Source organism: Macrotis lagotis, chromosome 8 (genome assembly GCF_037893015.1).
Source record: "Macrotis lagotis isolate mMagLag1 chromosome 8, bilby.v1.9.chrom.fasta, whole genome shotgun sequence".
NCBI classification, from domain to species: domain Eukaryota; kingdom Metazoa; phylum Chordata; class Mammalia; order Peramelemorphia; family Peramelidae; genus Macrotis; species Macrotis lagotis.
This window is the reverse complement of record NC_133665.1, coordinates 106526655-106552790: the sequence shown is the minus strand read 5'-3', so window position 1 is coordinate 106552790 and position 26136 is coordinate 106526655. Positions and strand designations below refer to the sequence as shown.

Sequence of the window (26136 nt, the reverse complement as noted above, 5' to 3'; positions counted from 1 at the left end):
TACGTGGCAAATTGGAGTCTTACAATTAAGACAGTTCAAGTACAAAGAAAGGTAATTAAGTACAGATTCAGATTCACCAGGTCAGACAGTAGGCAGTGAAGCCCTCTTGTATGCAACTCCAATTGGCAGAGAACAATAATGAATGCAAGAGACATGGACACAAAAAATCCACTCCTCCCTCATCCCCAGATGAAATGGAAAGGGGTGTATGCATGCAGGATCTGCATGCAATTAGAGTTACATACTAGTGGCCTTTGCTATAGATCCAAGTGTGTGTGTATATTTACCTAAAATCCTGGCACATAGATCACAGAACAATCAAGGATTGCTTCCCACTAGACCCCAATGTCAGTGTATACCCCCAAAGGGTATCTCTTACTCCAAACTAATAATTTTTTTCCAGCCACTTTCCTTGGAATCTAATCACATTGCTATTGGGCACTAGTTTAAAGAATGCACAACTCAGTACCCATTAGCTCTTAGAGAAATGCCTTCCCAACTTCTCCAATTTTCTTCTAATGGCAGCATTTTAGCTGGCACAGATTGCTCCAAGGACAGATCTTCTTTTGCCTTTCCAAAACAAAATCATTTGGATTTCCCTCCCTCCCCTTAAAAAAAAAATCCTTCCAGCAGCATTCGACCGAAGTATAAAGCAACCTGGTTGGCTTCCATGCATCCGATGGCCTCTTCCAAGAGTGAAAACTCCACGCAGACATAGCCATAGTCGTAACCTGGGGACAGCATTTAAATACAGACGGGAGTCATGTTAGTGTCTTGCAAAATACAAAAGACACACAAATTCCCCTTTTCTGACCCCTTCAGTCAATAACCCTCCTAAAGTCCCTTCCTCTCCTCCCCAATACAAAATCCAATCCCACCGAAGCAAACAGGATTGAGAAAAAATCTGGATGTTTCTCAAGTCAAATTTCAATCCAGATTAACTTTGCTAAGTATTAAATATAAAATTCATTTGCCCTCCCCTTAAGAATGACAACCTGCTGAGAGTGCCTTAGAATGGGTAATCCCACAAAGATCAGTTCAGACAGGAAACAGCAACATTTAAGAACAGGTTGAATACCCTGGAAAAAAGAAAGTCAGCAGGAGGAAGGTATTTGGAAAAGACAATGTCTGTGAGATGAGGGATCATCCCAAGAAAACTCACAGGGTCATACACACTTCCCAAGGAAAGATTACCTTTGCAGAGAACAAAGAACAGATATATAAAAGGGCAGTTATGGTTTTTCCCCCCTAATAACTCAGGAGATTTCTGCTTGGTGAAGGTCACTTCAGTCCTCTTTTGTATTATTTTTCTAAGTCCAATGTCATTTGAATACACAAAGGAAAAAGAAGTGGGTTTGTGAGATCAGTTGGTGTGCTAGTTTTCAAAACTCCTTAAGAAGTCCAGAGTACATTATAATCTCTCTTCAGTCAAATAAGCAAGGTGCTATTACAAGATAGAGAAAACTACTTATTCTTTCAGCCACCCTGTTTGAAAGTATAGGGTTATATAATCTTGTTTTAGATTTTCCTGGTACTGGCAAATTATTATAACAGCTGACATTTATATGACATTTTTGAGATACAAAGCATCACATTTTATATTCATCATCTCATTTTACCTTTACAACAAACCTTATGAGGTAAATAATTCAAATATTAGCTCCATTTTACAGATAGAAAAACTGATGTTCAGAGGAGTGGGAAATGACAAGTGATTATATAAGCTCGGCAGAAGCATATCATATTTTAACACTGACTGTGATTTCCATGCTTTCTAGACTACTGCAAAGGAAAGGGACAATGTGAAGCCAGACACTATATTATACAAGTGTAATACAAGGTAGAAAGAGGTGATTTAGAGGAGAATTAAGAGTCAAGAAGAGAGAAATGCTATAGGATCTCATGACGATTTGGGGACAAAATGTTAATGTAGTAGGATTTTGACAACATGTGAGTCCACACAAGTAATTAAAACAACTAGGGAAAAACTAAATGAAAACAAAAAATAAGATTGAAGCAGAGGATAGTGATAAAAACAGAATAGTAGAATATAAGGAAGAAAGAAGCTATGTTAGAATTACTAGTTCCTTGCCATCTCAAAAGCAGCCACTTGAGCACCTGAAATTAAGGCACAGCCTTCAGTGATGAGAGGTATGTGTGTACATCTGTGTTCTTTGCTTATGTGAATTTGTGTATCCTTGCACATCCAGGTGTGCAGATTGGCAGTCTATATTCTGAGAAGAATGCATTATCTTCCTATTAGCACTAGAAAATTCCTAAGGGAGCAATAGCCAGTTCCAGATCAGTCATGTTTAAATTACCATATTAACAGTAAAAAAGTCTTGATAGTGAACCTGCAGTACTAAGAAATGTCCAAGGAACACAAACAAAAGGACTAAGGTGCCTTTTCTCTCTCTTAAGAATTAATGATCTGGGGCAGCTAGATGGCGCAGTGGATAGAGCACTGGCCTTGGAGTCAGGAGTACCTGAATTCAAATCCCGCTTCAGACACTTAATAATTACCTAGCCATGTGGCCTTGGGCAAGCCACTTAACCCCATTAACTTGAAAAATATAAAAACAACAAAAAAAAAAAGAATTAATGATCAGCAACCTTGATGGACTAGTTCATTCCATCAGTGCAACAATCAGGGACAATTTAGGGCTCTCTGCAATGGAGAATACCATCTGTATCCAGAGAAAGAACTATGGAGTTTGAACAAAGACCAAGGACTATTACCTTAAATTTAGAAAAAAAAACTGCCATCTTATTGTCTGATCTTGCTATCTCTTATACTTTGTTTCTTCCTTAAGGATATTATTTCTCTCTCATCACACTCAATTTGGAACAATGTATACCATGGAAACAATGTAAAGACTGACAAATTGCCTTTGGGGGTGGGGTGGGGGAGGGAAATAAGATGGGGAAAACTGTAAAACTCAAAATAAATAAAATCTTTTTTTTAAAAAAAAAAGAATGATCAAAAGAAGCAAATAAATCTCAATATTACTACTAAACTAGGAAATGGATTCTGTCCCACAAGAAAACTCTTTAAGCTATGAACTCCACATGAACCCTAGATCATAGGACTTGGATTTGGATAGGCCATAAAGTTCAGCCTCTTAATGTACCAGATGAGGAGACCCCAAAAGGTTAAGTTTTACCTAAGGTCACAAAGCAAGTTAACTGGCAGAGCCAATATTAGAATCAAGGTCCCATGACACCAAATAAGAACTCTTTCCACTGATTCACTGGAGAAAGATAAAATGTAGGATGTACTCAGAATATTTTACATTGTACACCAACGATGTACAGCATAATATACACTAACGATGTAACTACACCTAGCACTAAAACCCTTCTAAATCAAACCCAATGCACCAATTAGAACTTTTAATAGTTTAATAATTAAAATGAGCTTTAAATTCCAAATAAAGCTAAGTAGAATGGTAAAAGTAAGTTATTCCTCTCCAAATATATATCAGCTAATCACAAACAGCTAATCATTTAATGGGATTCAATCCTCATTCATATTTTTGCTGCCTATATAGAATGTCCCAAAGACAAGTAAACACAAAGGCAGTTATCCCAATCTTAGTCTACAATATGAAAGGAGGAATTTAAGAGCACAAGTTGTAAAAACTCAGAACTTATAGATTCCAAGAAGGTAGGAGAGAATTGGGGACAGGAGGAGCCTACTGTGTGAGACTCTTGAATGCCAAAAAATATTAACATCACTAAGAACCAGAAAACTCACTAAGAAGTGAAAAATCACAAATTGTCTTCAAAGTATCTGTTAACTTTTACCTCTAGACATCTATTACTGCTCAAAAGGTATTATCAACCTTATGTTATTATAACACATTCCAAACTACAAGAGATTACAAGGTTCTAGCATGTCTGACCCCAAATTAAGACTTTTGAAGAAATAAAAGAATTTCACCCATACTATCAGCTATAGCTGATATGTATGCAAATTAGCTAGCAGCAACTTCTCCCTAGTGACAGTAACAGTAGATTTCCTTATGTATACTAGTTGATCAGAATTATCCTAAAAAGTCTAGAATTAAAAAGGATCTAGTAATCATATCAGGAAATACAAGTACCATCCAGAGATCCAGAGATCACTGAAGAAGGAAAAAATATGGCCCGAATTAAGAACTGGGGAATGGACTTAGATTTAAGTACTTACTAGACAAGTACTTAATCTAACAATTTCCCCTAAAACTGAGATAACTAAATGAAAATAATAACAGGCTAATTTTAGAATATTATTAACTAATATAAGTCCTTTCTATTTATTCTTTTTTCCTCTGTTTTTTAGATAATTGTATGATTCTGATTTGAAGGTACTGTCTATGTGGCACACAAAGAAGGAAGGAAGATTGAATGTTAAGGCAATTCACAAACTGAGATAATTGAGATAGAAAAACATTTTGGGGGCGGCTAGGTGGCATAGTGGATAAAGTACCCGCCCTGAAGTCAGGAGTACCTGGGTTCAAATCCGGTCTCAGACACTTAATTACCTAGCTGTGTGGCCTTGGGCAAGCCACTTAACCCCATTTGCCTTGCAAAAAACAAAAAAAAAACATTTTGGCAGGCTAGTACTTGGTATTATTTTAAAGGTGAAATAATGGGTACATGATTCCAACTTCACTTCAGTTGTACTCACTGACATAGAAATAGCTTCATGTACTTCTTTAGGCTGCTTACATGAAAAGAAATCAGGGAGAGGGAGAAAAATGTATCAAAACAAATTAAGAGTTCTAGCTCTCCTCTACCTCCACTTACTACCTGATCTCTTCTTCTCAGGAGCATAATTGTGATGAATGAGGCAGGAACATTGAGGGGTTATGCCAGGTAAAGAAACCATAAAAATGCTTTACATATATCAAAAACACACAACCATTCAACTGCCACCATTGTGGAATTATCAGAGAAACCATAATAATACTTGTTGCTTATGACAATAGTAAACCAATCCTTGAATTTTTCCAACAAGTGCCAGTTAAAAATAAAGTCTTTATCATCTAGTCCAACCCCCTTCCAAAATCATGAATTCTCCTTCAATATTGTCCACAAGTGTTCCTATAGCACTGTTTAACTAATATGTACACACTGTATTAACTTCACACATTAATCTGTTAAAGTAAGGGTTCAAAAATGGAGTGTAGATACTGCATACCCACAGACTCTTGAAAAAGTCTGGGGCAGGGGAGCTAGGTGGCACAGTGGATAAAGCACCGGCCCTGGAGTCAGGAGTGCCTGGGTTCAAATCCAGACTCAGACACTTAATAATTACCTAGCTGTGTGGCCTTGGACAAGCCACTTAACCCCATATGCCTTACAAAAAAAAAAAAACTAAAAAAAAAAGCCTGGGGCACAATAAGAGAGGGAAATGAGATATTAAAAACATTAAAAGGTATGAATATTTTAAAATAACATTAAATTTTAATCAACTTAAAGGGTTCTCAACTATTTAACTCTCATTTTGCTTATTCCCAACAATGAATATTCTTTGTCAACTACAGAAAGAGTTTCTCATAAATTTTAGGATTTAAAAGAAACTAAAGTACTCTGAGAAAGTCAGAGATTTTAGTCATAATCAAAACTGAGTTCATCAGACCACCAGATTTGAAACCAAGGAAATCAAGAATGCCATAACAAACTCAAATATTAGCAATTCTTTCTGATTTGCTAAGTAATTTTACTGATTTGCTAAATAATTTTACTAAGTGCATCTATTATAACCTCCAATGCAATACTCAACTGAAAAATGGGAAGTTTTTCAATTTCAGTAACATACATGAAATCCATCACTGAAAACACCCTTAAAACAAATCTGTGACATTTTACAAACAAAAATCTATTTCTTGTCAGACATATAAAAGACTTGCTGACTTAAAATAAACTTATGGAAAGAAAGGCACTAACAGACAGGCTACTAGTCACTATGTTTGAAAATTGCACATGGTGCATCTAGTTCTTCAATAGCACAAACCAGTTAAGAAATGGCAAACACTGAGTAGTTCTAATAAAGGACCATTCCCTAGGATCATTTCAACTTGTCATTGGGTCTGCTTTACCAAAGATGGCATTTATATGATTACTCTCAATAATATTCAATATTTACCACACAATCTATATACAAAACGATGGACCAGACTGAAAAATATAAAGATGATTAAAATCCTATCCCTGCTCCCAAGAACCAGAAAGTACGAATAGCAGAAGAGATGACAAGTAGTCAAATAACTACAATATATGACAGAATGTAGTCAATGCCAAATGCCAAATACAAATTACAAAATATTTTTTAAAAGAAACCTATTTTCATTTAAGGTGAATCACTTCCTTGGGAAGTTCCCTCCTGGGAGGAGGGAACATTAACAGGTTTCACCACCAACCTGGCTCATTGTCCAGCACTGACATTCTTTGTCAATTCTTCCTTCTAACACACTAAATAAATTATTACTTTATTTATCAGATTTAAGTATACTGTTCTTTCTCCTTTCACCAACACCTTACAATGAAATATAGATTTGCCATTAGAAAAACTTAAATTTTATCACATGCAAGATAAGGATTTATCCCTGCTTAATCTTCTAATCAAAAAGTCCATTAGGAACCACTGCATTAATGCTCAAGAGAAATATCTGTCTATAATTTTAAATACAGCATGCTGTTCCAGAGAACCATAAAAGCAATTTCAATAGCTCCACTGTAGAAAAGGTGAGATGTGGACATTTTAAAAAGAGATACTTCAATACTTTGGAAGACCTATAATATTTTCAGTGAGGAAACTCATATTGATACAGATTATAACCCATAGATGCCTTCTAATCCTATACAGTTCTTACTCATATTCTTCTATAGTTCTTCCTCAGGTAAGCCACCCAATACTCTAGAGCCCATGAAAGTTGTTACTTTTTATGGGTACCAATGAAAACTGATTCGGCCAGCAGTCCCCTTCCCTCTTCTCATTACATGAAAACCCACCTCCTTTTCTGAGGCTATATTTTCTTATACTACTTAGGTCATTAATGACATATGCTAAAGACTATTTATTCTCTTCATATATCTTTTTACTGCTTTGAGTTACCCAAAACTCTGATTCCTAGGGCAAAATGGTGTTCTCAAGATATAGAATTATATACTTTCAGCAGATTACCTGTGTTTTAAAAGATGGGGTATATGTAAAGTGAACATCTCAAAAAAAATTTTTAAAAATAAAAAAAAACCCCACTGCATTTTACCAGATGAAAGCTAAACTACCTGTTACTCCAATTTTGGGTGCAATTCATCATTCCTATACAGTAACTATACAATATACATATTTAACAAACTGGACATATACACAGAGATGTTAGTAAATCATCACTAGAATATAGGTAACAACTTGAAAAACAAACAATGGTTCCTCAACACAAAATTCTTAACAAGATCATAAAAATTAAGATCTAATGACAGTTTCATCTTACTGGGACATTTTTAAAAGTTGCATTAATCAATCTAATATAAATTTTCCTTTAACAATTAGAATGTTTGTTAGCTTGTATAAATATATAAACTTTGGAAATTGCCAGTCATGTTCCACACAAAAACTCAAAACACACAAGGCAAAAGAACAGAATTTCAACTAAGTAACACACAGGGGCACAGGAATAAGCTAGAGTTAAGATCTCAACTGGATATAGGCATTTCATTAGTCTAGGTACCAACAAAGAAACTACTGCAGATTTACAAGATTTAGAAGCACCCCACCCCCACCAAAACATTCAAATTTCAGCTGCTATGATACCATGAAAATCTAAATCTAAGTTTATGAAACATTAATAATATTCTTTCCACTCCTCCATCCCAATCACAAAACTTGGTTATTTAAGATTTCATTATGTGCTTTCTCATCACTCTAGTATGAAACTACAAAATAAATTGAAGGGGGTAAATCAACCAGACTTTTTTTTTTTTATTTCCAGAATATATCCTACCCAGTGTAAAAACATATCAGGCATCATGCAATAAAGCAAGTGGGAGAAGGGGAGCACATCTCAGAAGAAACCAATACTATACAGCAAAATAGAGAGATAGTAGGCTACTTCTCGCATATGAACTGTTAGCACACTGAGTCTGGTCCAACAGCAATTTTAAAAACTCAATATTTTTTACTTAAAGAACAATTTCTGAAGAACCCAAAATATTCCAAAATTGCTTCATTAATTATTTCAACATCCTGTGAAGACAAACATACTTCCATTCACTGATTAAATTAAAAACAGAGTGATACCATATATGGAGAAGAAACATGCCTAAGACAGAGACAGAAACTAAATATTCTAAATCAATGTTTTGTTCATAATTAAACAAAGGAGACCTTTAAGCGGAGTCAGTCCACTTGCTACCCAACTATATTTTAGAGATTGGAATTATTTTATTTTTTCAAAATTGTGTCTAGAGAGTTAGACAAATGAGCGTTCTTTCATATGGCCCCTAACAGTTTTGTAAAATTCTTTTATTATACCATTTAACAGAAAACTTATTCCTATTTTACCTAAGCTCAGATATTTGCATGTGGAATAACCATTCCCTGATCTTTCTTTTTTCCAGAAGGGTGATCCCTTTCAGAGTAGAGTTATCTGAAATTTTAACATTGTTTATATATTTGAAAAGTCCATTCCCTATCATTGACTGGTAATTTAAGGATTATCAATGGATATGTATTTTGGTATGTTCTGTTAATTTAAAGATACATTTGCAAGACAGTACAAATATTTTTAAGTCACACAAAGGTAATTCATTATTCAATAAAATTTATTAAGTTATCTATTTTGTGTTGCACACTGAGGGCAATAACTTAGAAAAGACCAATTCCCTGATTTGATGAAGCTTAAAAATCTAATAGAGGGAGATAAGACAAAAGCTCAGGTAACTATAACAAACATAACATTACTAAATATATTAAAGAACTACAAAACAATTTGTTACTTCAGTAACAAAGTCCTGGGAAGTTGGGAGGGGCAGAAGGAGAGAGACCAGGCAGGATATCCAGGAGAAAATACGTTAAAGTTTAAAAGGGAATTCAACAAGTAAAGACAGGGAAGAGAAGTATACATTAATTTTGGTGCATGTGTGAGAGATTACTTCATTATCACTTCCCACCAATGAACTCCATTAAAAGATTTCTGCCTATAGTGAAGACATCATTAGCAAATATCTAAACCATTCATTCTTATGAAAGAAAAACAGAACCTAAAAGTGCCCGTTAAGACTGGAGCTTCTGCTGTTTATTATACCAAAAATGGTGACACAAAAGAATAAATCACAAGTTTACAAGGTTCCATGTTGCAACTTTATTAAGGACAAATGTTACAATAACAGTATATCTACATAACATCTGGACTGAATTGAGCCTAAGAACCATATATAAAATGACTATTAAAAACATCCATAGCCTTTATGAATAGAAATGCTAACTTATACAACTTTACATGAAGTGATGAAGTGATTCATCAGTAGGTTTATATTCAGTCATTTAGAAGTCAGTTGATTATAACCAAAAAAACAAAAACTGAATTCTTTGTTTTATATTTTGCACGTGAAGGGATGAGAGATACTGTGAGAAAATGCTGGGGGAAAAAGAGTAAGCACAGTTCTTGGGTACAGTTTCATTAGAAAGGAAAAAGCCTGTTACTATGACAACAACAAAAAACTTCACAAAACCCTGTCAACATCTTTTAGGAATGGTGTCTGTCTGGTCTCCTTTGAAATCTTACATAAACATTATTCCTCCTTAAAATGGTACCCAAACCAAAGGCCAAGATGCAGGTTTAATAACTTAATTACAGAAGTCCTACCTTCTCCCTCTAATATCAAAGAAATATTAGAATCCAAACTTTAGCCTTATTAAAATTAGAAGACTTGAGAAGTTGATCAATTGGGGAATGGAGGAACAAATTGTGATATTATGTATGTGATGGAACACTATTGCTCTATAAGAAATCATAAGGGACAGGATTTCACAAAAGCCTGCATGAAATCATGCTGAGTGAGATGAGCAGAACCAGATCATTATAGACCTTAACAAAAACTCGAGGTGATGATCAACCTAGATGGACTTGCTCACTTCATCAGTGCAATAATCAGGGACAATTTTAGGGGATATGTGATGGAGAATACCATCTGTATCCAGAAAAGGAACTATGGAGTTTAAGATAAGATTATTATCTTCAATTTTTAAAAGTTGTCTTATGTATTATGTAATTTTGCTATCTCAAAATGTCTTCTTTCTTCCTTTTGGATGTTTCTTCTCTCAACCCATTCAATTTTGATCTATACATGTCATGGAAGCAAATGTAAAGACCAGTTCAGATTGTGTTCTGTTGGGAGGGAGGGGGAATGGAGGAGAAGGAGGGAGAAAAAAAAAATTGTAAAATTCAAAACTTCGCAAAAAAAAAAAAGACTGGTAGAAACTACCATTGTATGTAATTAAAAAACAAAATATTCATTTTTTTAAATCACAAAAAATAAGATAAAATAAAATTAGAAGACTTGTCCAATAGCAAATAACTTGTCACAGCAGAAGGGGCAGGAAATAACTAGAGATAAAGCAACAAAGCAAGGATTAATTCCATCCAAAGAAGGGAGAAGAACTCAACAAAGCAGTAGAAGTGCCCTACCCATTTCCAAAGAGTTATAAAAAGTTTCATTTGCTTTCCAAAGTTTGGCATTAAAAACAGATGAATTCCATCTTGACTAAATATCTCTAGGAAATAGACAATTTGTTCATGCCTCAAATCTGAAATTCCAGGCAGACTACAAAACTTACAAAGTTCTTTAATCAGTGCCTTCCTGGCTTTATCAACTGCCCCAGATTTCCAAGCTCCTAGCCATATATGTTGATCATACAACTTTTGCTTTGGGAAAAGTTCTACATAATGTCGTCAAGTCATTTTCATGGTGATTATGAAGCCCAGCTTAAAGGTCTGCTGGACTAAGTCGTTTTCCTCTAAGTGAATTATTATCACATTTGGTGAAATCCCCTGCCATACCACTGACTGGATGAGGGGGCAATAACTGATCCCATAGTTTCTCTCTTGTACCAAGCCAGGAGACACAAGATCTGCTGGAGGCTATCTCTAATTGTGTTCTATATGGCTGGCACCATACTCTTTTCTTAGGCAAAACTACGGTGTGGCCACATACCCAAACTTCAAGGGGATGAACCTGTAGGTATTCAATCTCTCCTGAAATAGAAAATAAAAAAATTAATTTAATAAGTTGATGTCCATCAAAAGTTCCCATCACCCACTAAGCACTTAAAAGATGACCTTTTGCAAGGTCATACAAAAACATGAACTCCTAAAGTATCAGAGGACCCTGGGAGCAGTCAAGAGATAGCAGAAATAGCTTCTATGGGTATCATGATTCAAATCCCTAAATGGGCAAATAAAATAGAGAAACAAGGAAGTTTCTTAAGATTTTAAAGTTGAGAAACATGGAAGTTTCCTAAGATATTGAAAAGCTCCTCAGAGCAAGTGCAACATTCCTTTATTGCCTTTAGGAATGTGATGGTGAATACTGAAGTTTAAAAAGAAGAGAGAGGGGAGAAGAAAGTCCCTTTTCTAAAATCCCAAATACACCCAAATATACTCAATTGAAATGCATGTGCCCTTTCATCCTCCCACACAAAATTAAACACTACTACTTTGATCTGAATGAAGTCATCTCATTTTGCTTCGAAAGGGGGGAAAATTATATACATCGGTAAACACTAAAAAATAATACAGATTATAGGCTATACTCATTTTATGATTTTTAAAAAACGGTCTGACCTATGTTCCAACAAACAGTATATTTTTAAAATAAATTTTTTAGAGGTGTATATTAATTTAAAATTTTTATCTCAGTCCTAGAGAACATAATTGATGCATTTAACATTTACCATGCTGTATTCCCTAAGTTACCTAGTCCAGTTACTGCTCTCATGTATGGTATGAATGTCACTAAAATCACTCTCCTTAAACAAAGTCTTTGCATAACCTACTAAACAAAACCTAAGATGGCAGTTCTCCTGAACAACAGCAAAATCCAGATATAACACCAACATTGTTACTTTGTTCAGATTATTACAAAGTTCCTTAGGATCCTAAAACAATATATTTTGTAGCTAATCTAGAGTCAGAATGGATTCTACTTTCAAAACCTGGGAGAACCTAAAATTAGCAATGATAATATAAATATATTCCATTATCTCCATCAATCATTGCTGACTGAGACATAGCACTGCAACGTAAGGTGACCTCCAAGGTAACAAATTTGTTTTAAGGCAACAGAAAGAGATTTGAAAATTAAAGAACCCATCAGTTCCCAAGACATACAAGTAAGGTTCACCCTTTAAAGGGTTACCCAAATGATAGCAAACTATTCTAGATATGTTAAAAACCAAAATCCTGAATTTCAGGCCTCTTGAGATATTTTGATCCCTTTTTAAAATCTAGCAAAAAAATCTAGCTTTATTGGCAAACAACAGACTCATTTGGTCAAATATTCTCTACTGTTCCACCCCTTCTTCACTATTAGTTAAGAACTAATCTCAGGGTGCACTAAACTCTCATGTCTTACTATAACTGAAGTGATCTCACATAAACATTAACAAATGTCCATTTGTTTTTCTTAACATTCCAATAATCAATCTACCTTAAGGAGGATCTAAAAATATCCTGTCAATCTAAACCTGACACAAGCTAAATGAGGGATTCTCTTCAAAGCCCTTCAATTCATCAAGCTTTGTTCTATTTCTAGTTTTTACTTCAAATTCATCTTTCGAATGATAGCAACACATTTGCATAGAGAATCAGTACCTCAACTACATTCTCAATAATTCTTCCCTCCATTCAGGCTTCCTAGGATGAAAAACTTGAAAAATAATAAAACAAAAAATTCTCTATTGCCTTTAGGAATGTGATGATGAATACTTAAAGCTTAAAGTGAGTTTGCAGAGAACCAAAATTCTCCTTCGGCTACCACTATCTCCTACCCAACCCAGGCTCACCTGATCTCTCCAGCTCTGTTTCATGGGATTCTCTCTGGGCGTGCTGCTTTCCATTCAGCCACGGTGTCCATTCTCTGCCTCCATTCTCTGCCTCTGTGAGAGTCACTCAGCCCTGGAAGAATGCCTCTTGGCTTCTCAAATATACTTGTGGTTTAAGCTGGCACAACTTCTACCAGACACTTCTCCCCAGAGCTCATTTCTATACAGAGTACTCAACCGTAAGGATGAAACCCAGAAATACTCTTGGTTTCAAAGCAGCAGCAACAATGTGTGAATTTTCCCCCCTTAGGCTATATTTATTTCTGAAAAAACTCTAAAAATGTTTACCTATGAAAATTTGCAAATATCAAGAGGAATAAATTTGTACTTAGTTTTCCATAAAGATCAATGTATTCTCCAATTATGATTCTATCCACAGCATATGTCATCCAAGTTTTGTTACTATCTCACATCAGTTCTCCAGATTCATCTAGATTCCTGTGGGTACCTATTACCATATAAAAAGGTAAATAATTCTGACAGAACTATATTTTCAAGTACACGTTAGCGTTTTCATCATGATGAAAATAAATGTCAAACTACCTGTAAGAATGAAAGTTGGACCAATAGGAAATCTGGCATCCAAAAAAAGTGAAGCTTAAGGTATCTCACTTCATATTACATTTAATGTAGCCCTATTGACTGAATAAATAACCACACTGGCAATTACATGCGAATTTCAAAGTCCTAAGGAAAGTTTTCATTCATAGGCTCAATGAATAGACAGTCTAAAGAACTGACAAGATCCAATGTCATTTACCAATATTATCTGAGATTAGGTAGAACATTTCATAATCATCAAAAGGAAAAAAATCTAATTTACTTTTTCTACCCACAGGAATCTTCTACTCATGATTTAAGTAGCTCTCAAATTTGGTAAATTAATCAATGAAACAAGACTGAAATATTCTATGGGGCTTATAAGGCATTTCAGTCTCACATGTATTATTAGTAAAAGCAATCCATAAGTCCTAATATTTTTGACTTCCTAAAAAGAAGGAAACAATTCTTGTACAAGTCAGAACATTAATATGCTCACTTTATTTCAAATCATCACCAAGAAAGCTATAAAGATACTGTTTGTCTTCACGAATTTGAAGAAATTTGTCAGGTTTGAGATTTCTAGTAACATTTAGCTCACAAAAATGGAATGAGAAAATGTGACCAATTCTGAGCTCTCTGGAGAAAAATATGAGAGAAATTTAAAACAACATCATTTAAAGTCTAAAGCCATCTTAACTTTATCATCATTCACGGAATTCCTTTCCTAATGATACTTCCTTGCTACTTCTGAGGTTGCTGGACATTATTTTTAAAATATAAAAAAGAATTCCATAATAAAGATAATCTGGACCAAAAGTCTAGAAGACCTAAACTTGTGGTCTCTAAGGATTTATCTGTAAAGTAACCTTTTCGTGTATAACAAAATGATCACTTGGGTAGTTTTAGAAACCAAACTTCTTTAACTAGAACATTTAGACATCTTTCCATGTGTTTTTAAACTCAAAATTGCAATTTTCAGCTAAATTTGCACCATCTTTCTTACTATGTCTATTCAATCTATTAGAAACAATTTGTTTTAAAAGCTAGTACAAATATATTAATTCTTTTAAGAGTGTGTGTTTATGGAAACTTCTCAAGCAAGAAATTTTAAATATATATCCTATTGTACATTCAGGTATTTCAACAAAGTTATAGCTATGATTCATTAGCATTAATAATTGGTATCTAACAACTTAAAAACTCTGGAAAAATACAAAGATAAAGATGAATATTTGAGCTTTTCTATTCCCCATTTTAAGATTACCTTAAGAAATAAATAGCAAGGTTTATTTTCCAACCTACATAGCAAGTTCATGATATTAAAAAAAAAAATCACCTGCCACAGAAAGCAATGCAATGTGTATAATACAAAATATCAGATATAGTTGATAAATAGGTTGATTTTGCTAAACTTTTTGTCCCTCCCTATTTCTTTGAAATAGTTTTAATTATAAGAATGACTTTCTAAGTAGAGAAGGGGGAAAGGAAATATCTGGAAATTATATTAAAAACAAAAAGTATTACGATTTTTTTAAAAGTCACATGATATAGTTGATAAATAGGTTGATTTTGCTAAATTTTTTGTCCCTCCCTATTTCTTTGAAATAGTTTTAATTATAAGAATGACTTTCTAAGTAGAGAAGGGGGAAAGGAAATATCTGGAAATTATAAACAAAAAGTATTACAATTTTTTAAAAGTCAAGTAATAGGAAAAATATATGGGTGATACTAAAATAATTCCACTTATTTTAAAAAAAATTGTGGGAAACTTTGGGGTACCCCAGCAAGAAGGCTGCCTATGGTTGTTACTAAACACCCTCCTTTTATGTGCTCAGCTTATCCATCCATAAAATAAATGAGTTGAACTAGATAACCTCTAAGATCCCTTCTATCTCTTATAGTCCATAATAAGAAGTTCACTCTCAGATCAATTTTAACTTTGTTTCATTGAGAAGAATTATGAGGAACAAAGGAATCATCATCCTAGGTCCAACTCTTATTGTAGAGCATGGTTATCCTACAGCATAATGTCAACCTTAAAAAAGTGAGAGTGGGACAGCTAGGCACAGTGAATAGAGCACTAACCCTGGAGTCACCGGAGTTCAACTCTAGACACTTAATAATTACCTGGCTGTGTGACCTTGAGCAAGTCACTTAACCCTACTGCCTCACCAAAAAAAAAAATGAGTACCCACCCCCATAGCCTAGTTTCCTTTAACCTGCTGTAGCTCTAATAATCACAAATGTATAAAAAGTTTTCCTTAATCTTTAGTTTCCATTTGTTTGATCTCTTGAGAGGCAATGAAGAACAATTAAAGGTGTTCTTGGTCTTTGAACTTAAAGACAAGTTCAAATCTCAGTTTACTGTGTAACATCTTGAGACTATATATTCTCATCTATAAAATACAGGACCTAGGGGCGGCTAGGAGGTGCAGTGGATACAGCACTGGCCCTGGAGTCAGGAGAACCCGAGTTCAAATCTGGCCTCAGATATTTAATAATTACCTGTGTGACACTGGACAAGTCACTTAACCCCATTGCCTTGCAAAAAATAATGCAGGTACTAACTTCAGAGATATGGATAAAAAGTGCTTTGTGAACCTTACAGTGATATATAAATGCCAGTTATTTTTATTACTGGAGTAGTTAACTACTGAGGTAGTTAAGTACACTAGGAAATTAAAATCAAAGATACGAAGAAATGCTCATGTAAAATGTTTTACTAAAGTCTCATTTCATAAACGACTATCTGAGTTGGTTTTTAAGTTCTCAGGAAAGTATCTGTCTCATCACTAGATAAATATTTTTTCCATTTCATATAAATGAAATGAATAAATTTGCGGCACAGACATGTAATAGTATAGGCAAACATGCTTTGTTTTTAACTCATTAGGTAAATCACACCCTAACTGCAAGGGAAATACCTGACATAGCAGTGCTGTAGCCTACACTTTATCAAGTGAAATGCCCCCATCCATCGCAAACATTGTGCTTCCTTCACTTAGTAATCAGTATTCAGCAATGATATTTTTAAACAAATAAAGACTGCTTCAGAACATATGGAGAAAATGCATGCAGATAGCTTTTACTCAGAGAACCACATCAAACAAACACCTAAAACAGACAAATGAAACAAGGAAATCATAGGTATTTGTATCATGAGTAAACTATTCGTTAGAATTCACAAATAAACAAAAAAATAAGATAGTAATTCACCTTCTCTCCATCCATGTTACACAGGAAAAAAGTTTTGCCTTTTGAAACAGTCACTCAACTCAATTCTAACCACTCTTCCATCTTCCTTTAAACAGACACACACACACACACACACACACACACACACACTCCCACCCCTTCTTCCCATTCCCACCCTCACAATTAGATAGCATACCTTATTCCATTCATAGTAGTGAGAAAACAAGATATATCATATGTAATTAAAAGCAATATTTAGTGCAAATGTGCAAATCAGAGGGATAAGTTGTGAAATCTTCCGTTTTATTTTTCTTTCTAGGCAGCATTTCCTTGCTGGATATTATGTTATCTCCAAGAGGAAAAGGCTTAAGATATAAGAAATCAACTTACCTGAGACCACTTGCAATAGGTTTCCCAGTCTGCACCCCACAGCCTGAACATAGGGGAGGCATGTCAAGGTTCTGAACTCTGAGGATGTGGCTGTCTCCCAATCATACCTCTGACAGTCAACTGACTAAAAAGAATTCATTCCCTTAGCTCTTTCTCAATTAGGTAACACAATAAAGAAGATTTCATTATATTTTTTTTAAAAAAGAATTACACTGGTAATTCCTCTCTGCCATGTTCACATACAGAGGAAATATTCCAATTCAAGTCAATCATAAGCACCTAAGTGCAAAAGCATTAGGGTTACAAATATGTTAAGTTTAAAAAGGTTACATTCTGCCAGGGGTATACAACTGTACAAAGATATGGAGAGAAGAAAGGGAACTGCTAAAAACCAATAGTATCACAGAACAGTTTCCTTTAGCAGGCCATCTGAGTTGATCTTGAAAGTAGAGTAAGGATGCTGAGAAGGAGGTGAAAAGAAAGCATATTCCAAGCACAAGAAAGAACCTTGGTGCAAACGTGAAAAGGGGTGGGGGGGGAGAGGCAGCCTGTCTGAATGCAGGGTCCTGCAAGTAGGTCAGCTCACTAGAAGGAAGAGTAAATTTAAAGGGGAGAAATAGGGAACAAATCAGAAAGGTAGGCTGAAACAAAATTACTAGAATTGGTAAATGTTAACCCAAGGGGCAACAGGCAACCATTGGAAACCCTTGAATAGATAAATGCCATGATCAAAGTTATTCTGTCAAAACTACAAGACTAGTTTATGTAAGATTATAAAGACAAACTGTAAAAAACATAAGGACACTGATTAATACAATGACCAATTACAATTCCAGAGGACAGATAACAAAATCAGGTGCTCATCTCCTAAGAGAGATGATGACACATGACACAAAAAGAAAAATATATTTTTGATCACTGCCTATGTGAGAATGTGTTTTGTTTGATTAGGCATATTTGTGACAAGGGTTTTGTTTTTTGGTTTTTTTTTTTAAAGAGGAAAATAGAGCTAGAAGAGAAAATGAATTTTTGTTAATAGAAAAAGAATATTTTAAATATTTTTGGCAGCTATATGAATGATTGGATTAAAGAGAAGAAATCAGAAACCGAGAGATAAATGAAAAGTAATTACAATAATCTAGAGGAGAATATAAAGACCTATACAAGCCATATAAGAAAGGGAAACAGATATGAAGGATGGTATGGAGCTAAATCAACTAGAATTGAGAACTGATTGGCAATAAAAAAGTTAACAGAGAAGTCAGGATAACCAACTTCGGAAACTGGATAGATGGTGATGCCATCAACAGAAATAAGTCTGAGAGGAGTAAATGTTAGTAGAAAAACCTTAAAAGTTTCAAAAATATCAAGAAAATAACACTGCTGTAACCAAAGTCAACAGATCAGTACTATAAATAAATGCATTCCTATTGCGTGAACAAGGAAAAACTGATTCTTCCAGTAAAATAACTAAAAACACAAGAATTCTCTTCCAAGATTTTATCTGCAAATACATTTTCCTTAAGCAAACAGAAGTTGAACATCAACTTTATCTCTTTCAGGAACCATACCAAAAGAAGCATTATCTAAATATCAAAACAACCACAATTTTAGGCATCATTTTAGACCAAATAAGTGCTCAAAGCATGGTTTTTGGATGTTTACTATAGCCAGTTAATCATGGCAAATTTTTGGCCTAACAATTGGTTGCTATCTATGGACTAAAATATTTAAAAAGATCAAGCAACCAACAAAAGAACAGTGCAATAAATTTAGATTTCAACAAACATTAGTTGATTTTTCTAAGCTCAACTTAAAAGAACTATTATAGGATATACACTCAGGTCTCTCTAAAAATGAAGTATGCATGCTGTACTGCTTGTCTTTCCTCTTATTGTTATAGTATTAGTAAAAAGAACAATCTTCTCACTCCAAGTCCTTGTTCTTCTCACTATACTACATTCCATCCAATCAATTCAAAATTATAATCACCGTAATTCTGACCAAAACTAGTCACACTTTCTTTTCTGTGGTGGTTCTGAGAATCTCACTGCATGAGCAAGGGATATATAACTGCTTCATGGAGAATGCCTCCAGTGAATCATTGGCAACATTAATGACACAACAAATAGAGTAGAAAATCAATATTACTTTTAAAAGCTTTACTTTTTTGTTTGTTTTTTAGGTTTTTGCAAGGCAAATGGGGTTAAGTGGCTTGCCCAAGGCCACACAGCTAGGTAATTATTAAGTGTCTGAGACCAGATTTTAACCCAGGTACTCCTGACTCCAGGACCAGTGCTTTATCCACTGCGCCACCTAGCCGCCCCTAAAAGCTTTATTTTTAACAAAAGGTCTAAAAAAACAAAGGCATAATTCATTCAAAACATTACTGAGCACCAACTTCATGCTTAATATTTGAACAATATATAATGAAATATATATATAACCTTGAAAAAAAAAACAGGTTTAGGAATTAGGCAAGGAGCTAGTTTACCCACAACCAAACAAGGTCATGATGGAAATACTGATGTCAATTCGAATGCTAACAGAGAACCAGTGAGCTATTGGTTGCTACTATTTTTATGATACCCTTCACAATTCCAGGCTTAGAGAAAAACTCAGAAATGATGTTTTCCATCTTGCCACTCGCCAACCACTCAGAAAGTAAGATCTGGAATAATTTTCTAACTTTTTTTTTTAAGGTTTTTGCAAGGAAAATGGGGTTAAGTGGCTCTCCCACACAGCTAGGTAATTATTAAGTGTCTGAGGCCGGATTTGAACTCAGATACTCCTGACTTCAGGGCTGGTGCTCTATTCATTGCGTCACCTAGTCACCCCTAATTTTCTAACTTTTAAGAAATACCTATTATATATGTCATTAAACTGTACAAAAACAATATTGTGACTATTCTAATATATATATTATAATTTATAAATAATTATAAACATGTAATATATATATATATATATATATAAAATAAAATTCTCCAAAAATCTACCTCTTTTGGTGTACTTTCATTACAGGAATGTCAATGACTTGAGGAAAGTATTATTTAAAGTTTTAAACCTTTTCTAATCCACAGATATTTTCATTCAATTTGCTAACTATATTCAATATGTTGAGGTTAAAAATAACATGGCTAGACAGAGTGAACTGCTACTTGTTTTCTAACAGTGGTAAATACAAGAATATCACCCAATGTTATATTTGGGATAGCTGTTTTTCAAATTTTTGGGAAGAAAGTAGTCATTTTGTGAATGACTATGTGTTTCCATTTTTCTACACTCTTTGCCACTACAATAGTTAGCTAAAAAGCCAAAGAAAAAAACTTTATAAAAGTTATTATCCCTTGAAAGCAGATGCCACACAAATAAAAAATCAAATATACAAAAACACATTTACACAATTGTGCGATAAAAATGAAGATAATATGGAAATTAGTGTTGCAATTTGGAACTAATCATTGTAAGGGGAGAAAAATGGAGGAGGGAAGAGGCAGAAAACTGAGAGAATGATAAGAAAAGACCTAGAAAACCACTGCTACCTCTCTGTACTACAAGATTATTTCCCACTTCTCAAAAGGTCTGAAACCAGCATAACCAAAGGAGGTCAAATCCTGGGAAAAGAAGTTCATTTCACTGTATCTTATAAAGTAACCAAATGCTATAATTTACAAATTAAAAAAATCCTCTTTCTAGTAGCTTGAGAAACCAAATTAATTCCAAATGATAAATACAGAGGATAAGAACTAAAAAGGAGCAAGGAATAATAGGGATACACTTTACAACAGCAAATCAGATGTTTCCATTGACTGATCTGGAGTCTCTTCTCCCAAAAATAACAGAAAAGATGCTACCTCTCCCATGCCCAAAATAAGAGTATGCTATACCACATTTTTTTCCTACTATGATATCCCCTTTTTAATGAACTTCATTAATTTCACAGTCCTTAAATACTTCAGGAGCAGGCTCTTAACCATTGTGTGTTGACTCCTTCAACAGTCTGACAAAATCTATGGACTCCTTCTCAGAATGTTTGTTTTTTTAAATGAAAAACTAATTATAACAAAATATTGAAAAATCAAGTTCATGCTGATGCTGAGTAAGATGAGCAAAACCAGAAAAACACTGTACACCCTAACAGCAACATGGGGGCGATGATCAACCTTAATGAACTCGCTCATTCTATCAGTGCAACAATCAGGGACAATTTGGGGCTTTCTGCAATGGAGAATGCCATCTATAACCAGAGAAAGAACTGTTTGAACAAAGACCAAAGACTATTACCTTTAATTTAGGGGAAAAACTGCTATCTTATTGTCTGATCTTGCTATCTCTTATACTTTTATGTTTCTTCCTTAAGGATATTATTTCTCTCTCATCACATTTAATTTGGATCAATGTATAGCATGGAAACAATGTAAAGACTGACAAATTGCCTTCTGTGGGGGGGGGGGTGAGGGGAGAGAAGTAAGTAAGATTAGGGGGAAAAAAATTGCAAAACTCAAAATACATAAAATCTTTAAAAAAAAATCAAGTTCATGGACTCCAGTTAGGAACCTCCTGCTTTACTAAGTGACCTTATAGTAAGAAACTTTCTTTCACAATTTATGGACTTTCATCCCAATTGCTTCAATTCTTTGACTGAAGAAAACCAAAGGATGCTTTTAAATTTGTGGATACCATTATTTTCCCAAAGAAAAATAGATGCTAGCATAGTCACACAATCATAAATTTCAAATATTAAATTTCTCAGTACAATTGTCTAAAGAAGTGATAGCTAATCTTGCAATGGCTTTAGATGAGACTCAATCTTTTCATGGCTTGACATTAATTTTTAAGATTTAGTTTGTTAACTAACCACTCCTAAATGCCAATATAACGATTTTCAAGACAAACATTGCTTCTTTAAGAGAATGAGATGAGGGAATGAGTGAGCCTTCATTCTCATTAGAATGGCTCTGAGAGGAAATAACATATACACTTAATAGGGTAAGGAAATCTATCTTACCCTAGAGAAAAATGATAAGAAAGGGATGGATAAGGGGGAAATGGGGGGAGGGAAGGGGGGAAATAGAAGAAAGGGAAGATCGAGGGAGAGGGTACTCAGATACAACACACTTTTGGACAGGGCCAGGATGAAAGGAGAGAATAGAATAAATGAGAGTGGGGAGGAATAGAGTGGAGGTACAGCTAGTTATAGCAACTGTGGGAAACATATTGAAGCAACTTCTCTGGTGGACTTATGATAAAAGAAAGCAACTCACCCCAGAGACAGAGTCAATGGAATCTGAACACAGACTGAAGTACACTGTTTTCCTCTCTCTCTATTCTTGAGGTTTCTCATCTTCTGGGGGGGGGGGGGGTGCGGCAGTTATGTTTACTCTTATAACACATTCAATTTCAATCAATATATAGCATGGAAACAATATAGAGATTATCAGACTGCCTTCTGTGGGGGGGGGGAGAAGGTGGGGGAAAAATTGTAAAGTTCAAAATCTTACAAAAATGACAGGTAGATACTACTATTGTATATAATTAGAAAACAAACAAAATGTTAAAAAAAAGAGAATGAGATGAGCACATAAAGTTAAAAAACTTGTTAAAAATACATCTTGAACTTTCAACAAAGTAACAAGACTAAAGTCAGTGATAAAGAACAAAGCAGGGGAATTAAAGTATAATCTAAGAAATTCTGCAAGAACAAGTGCTAATGAGTCTCTTCTGAAGTTAGGTCAGTTCTTTAAGAGTCAAGATATATTTAGTACCAAGATAGCTGCTCAAGAAATTCCCATGCAATTGCATTGTTCTTGTAAAAATAATGGAAAATGTATTTCCTTGGCTATCCCCAAGGCTCAAGAATTTTTCAAGTATGGAAAATTATCACACATGAGAAACTATAGTTTTGGGAGGAGATAACTTCAGAGTATAAATCTCTTTTTGACATGCAATGAAGGGTAGAAGGAATATTTTCCTTTTATTCAGAGGAAATTCTAAGAGTTCCAAACCTAAAAACTAGAGTAAGGGCTTTCAAATTATATCCAAGAAATATTACTTTGCTGGCAATCTGTCTGAAATCCGAACTAGATGCATAAAATCATACAATACAATCACACAACTCCAATGTCATTTCTTCCTTGTAATAAAATTCAACCTACAGAAATAGGTATTCCAAGAGTAGATATATTCCAGGAAATTAGGCTGCAAGGTAAGTTTCTGTAAACCAAATCCATTTCCCCAATTTATTTGTATAACAAAGGTAAAGTTACTAAATATATAATCTAATAAACAAAACTGAAAGCATTATATAAAAAAAAAAGCCAAAGGTCAGGTCAGGGATATGTTGAGTGTTTTAGGACTAACAGTTCTTTGTGTTGCATTTCTTCCACTTTCACTTTCCCTTTTAAACACAGATCTTCAAGTTTCTCTATGCATAAGGATCAGACATCAGACAACATATGCCAAAACTAGACTCCTTTCACTCTCTTCCTAGATATTCACAATGTCTAATAATGTTGGATTGTATTATTAGATGTAGATGTTCCCAATATATGGTGTCTTCTAACACAAAGTACTTAAATTGAAAATTTCTAAATTATAAACTATCAATTGTATGAACTGAATTAATGCTTCATTTTTTAATTAGGCAAATATCAAGTTTACATTTAAAACAAAGATACATCTATAAAGTTGGATTTTTTAAAAAAACTTGACTACTAGAGTTCTAAAACAGCATTCATCAAGATAATGGATATCTAGATTGGCTAAACTAAGGTCGTATATATAAAGTGATTACAAAGATATAAGTTTGTACAAAGATCTACAAATCATAAAATGAACCATTAATTTTAAAAATTTCTCTGGAAATCTTGAACTTCATCTTGATGCAGTTTAATGGAGATTTTTATACTGACAAATTATAATTTTTATGAGAAACAGGATATAAATAAACTGTGCCTTGAAATTTACTAATAAAAATAAGGTGTTTACAAGTTTAATGAATATGTGGTTCTTACACACACACACACACACACACACACACACACAGAGTCTTAAAAAGTCAAACCTACTCCAAAGATATAATATCACATTTTAAGGTTTAGATAACTTTAGATTGTATTAAATGTTGTTAGAGATAAATATTTTACAACACTAAATTTATATTTTATTCCCACAGAATCTCATCAGACATGGATGATGCATAAATAATTCCAAGGATGAACAATTCTTTTGGGAGGAAAAAAGCCCAACTACAACTAAACCAGACTGATATTTGAGGGAATACACCATACGAACCAACAGAGGTTCCTGACCATGGTATTTGTTATTTCTTGAAAGGGATTAATAAATTAGAATACTGAGTAGCAAAAGAATCAAAGATTTTCATATGCTGAAGCATAAGTGCACATAGAAAAAACCCTCACCTGAGCTATAATCTTTTAGCTGCAAATCTTTCACAGGAAGCCCATCAGAAGTCCGAAAAGCATTAAGAATCTGCAAAAAGAAATCATGGGTATGAATAAAATTATGATGATGATTTATCCAACAAGTGTGCAAAGGATATGAACAAAGGTGTCAAAAGAAGAATTGCAAATTATTAAACTACATGTAAGATTTTTCTAAATCAATGACAATAAAAATACTAGAATCTTTAGCAATTATCAGGACCTTGGAGTCTAGCTCCCTCCCTTGGCATGAGAGAGCTGAGGTTCAAAGGGCTTACATGTCCAATCTCATAGAGACAGTGTTTGAGGCAGGTCCTTCAGGTTCCATGACCAGCTGTCTCTTTACTAGAATATGATGAATGTGAAACTCAAAACAACTCCTGACCTTGCACCAAGAAAATTAGCAAAAGTGATGAAAGATGAAAATAATAATTATTGGACAAGGCAGAAGATAGATAATTTTAATACTCTTTGTGAGGCTATTAATTAGTTCAACCATTCTTGAAAATAATTTAGAAGTATACTAAGAAAGTGATTATAATATCCATACCCTTTTACCCTGGATTCTACCTATCAAAAGAGTCAAAGACACAAAAGATACCAAACATGGCAAAATATTCATAGCATTACTTTTTGTCCTGTAGATGCCCAGTCAACTGGGGAATGTTAGATAATCTATGGCATATAAATATAATGCAATATTACTGCACTATAAAAAGCAACAAATATGAAGAATTCAGAAGAATAGAAATATTTACATGAACTGATGAAGAATGAAAGAAAACCAGGAATAAAATAAATATGGACCACAAGAAGGTAAATGAAAAAATAAAACAAAACTGACTTGTTTAATTAGCAAATGACCAAACCTAAGTATGTAGAAGAGTTGAAAAAAATGAATCTTTTGACTTCTGGCCAAAATAGTATATCATCTAATTACTACATACCTACCATAACAAAACCATTAAATTTGTACTCAAATGAATTACAATCAAGAAATCTGATGAGAAAGAACAGAAAGGGACTACTACTTCCAACCCATATTTGCAAAAGTCAGCCTGCAGGCAGAAAAAGGGTCCAAATGACAAAAATGTAGACTAGCTTACACATGAGACCACAGATGGGTCAAAGAAACATGGAGGAAGCAAGAGCAAAAATGTTCCTCTGAGAAAAACTCAGAAGAATTCAGAAAGCAGCAGGGTAAGGAACTTTGAAAGTGTCAGATCTTGGAAGTGAACAAGTGCTCAGATAGACAGCCCAGGTTAAGGGACTATGAAGCCCTTAACACTCTATCCTAAAAGGACAGAGAAGGCTCTGAAGCTCTAACACTCTGAAACACAAAGATCTAAAGTGAGAACTAACCCAGAACCTGGAGATCAGCATAGGAACAACATAGCATGAAGGAAAGGGATGGCCCTGGAATCCCCAACTCAGAAACTAAAGCTGCAGAAAAGAAAACTCAATTGTGTCAAA

At 34.2% G+C, this 26136-nt stretch overlaps 1 protein-coding gene across 4 annotated transcripts in view; it reads right to left on the bottom strand.

Annotated features, from left to right (window-relative positions):
• The window catches only part of RBM6 (RNA binding motif protein 6), a 98107-nt gene that overhangs the window by 53728 nt on the left and 18243 nt on the right, over nucleotides 1-26136 (bottom strand). For 2 of the 4 annotated variants that reach the window (XM_074197987.1, XM_074197988.1), the window contains exons 5-6: nucleotides 24643-24712; nucleotides 658-731 (exon numbers count right to left, since the gene is read on the bottom strand). The exons of 1 other annotated variant lie outside the window; for it this stretch is intronic. In XM_074197987.1, the coding sequence (XP_074054088.1) occupies nucleotides 658-731; nucleotides 24643-24712 (144 nt within the window). Of the gene's footprint in view, nucleotides 1-657; nucleotides 11244-13051; nucleotides 24713-26136 lie in introns of all 4 variants that reach the window. One more of the 4 variants, XM_074197990.1, reaches the window with a different exon arrangement.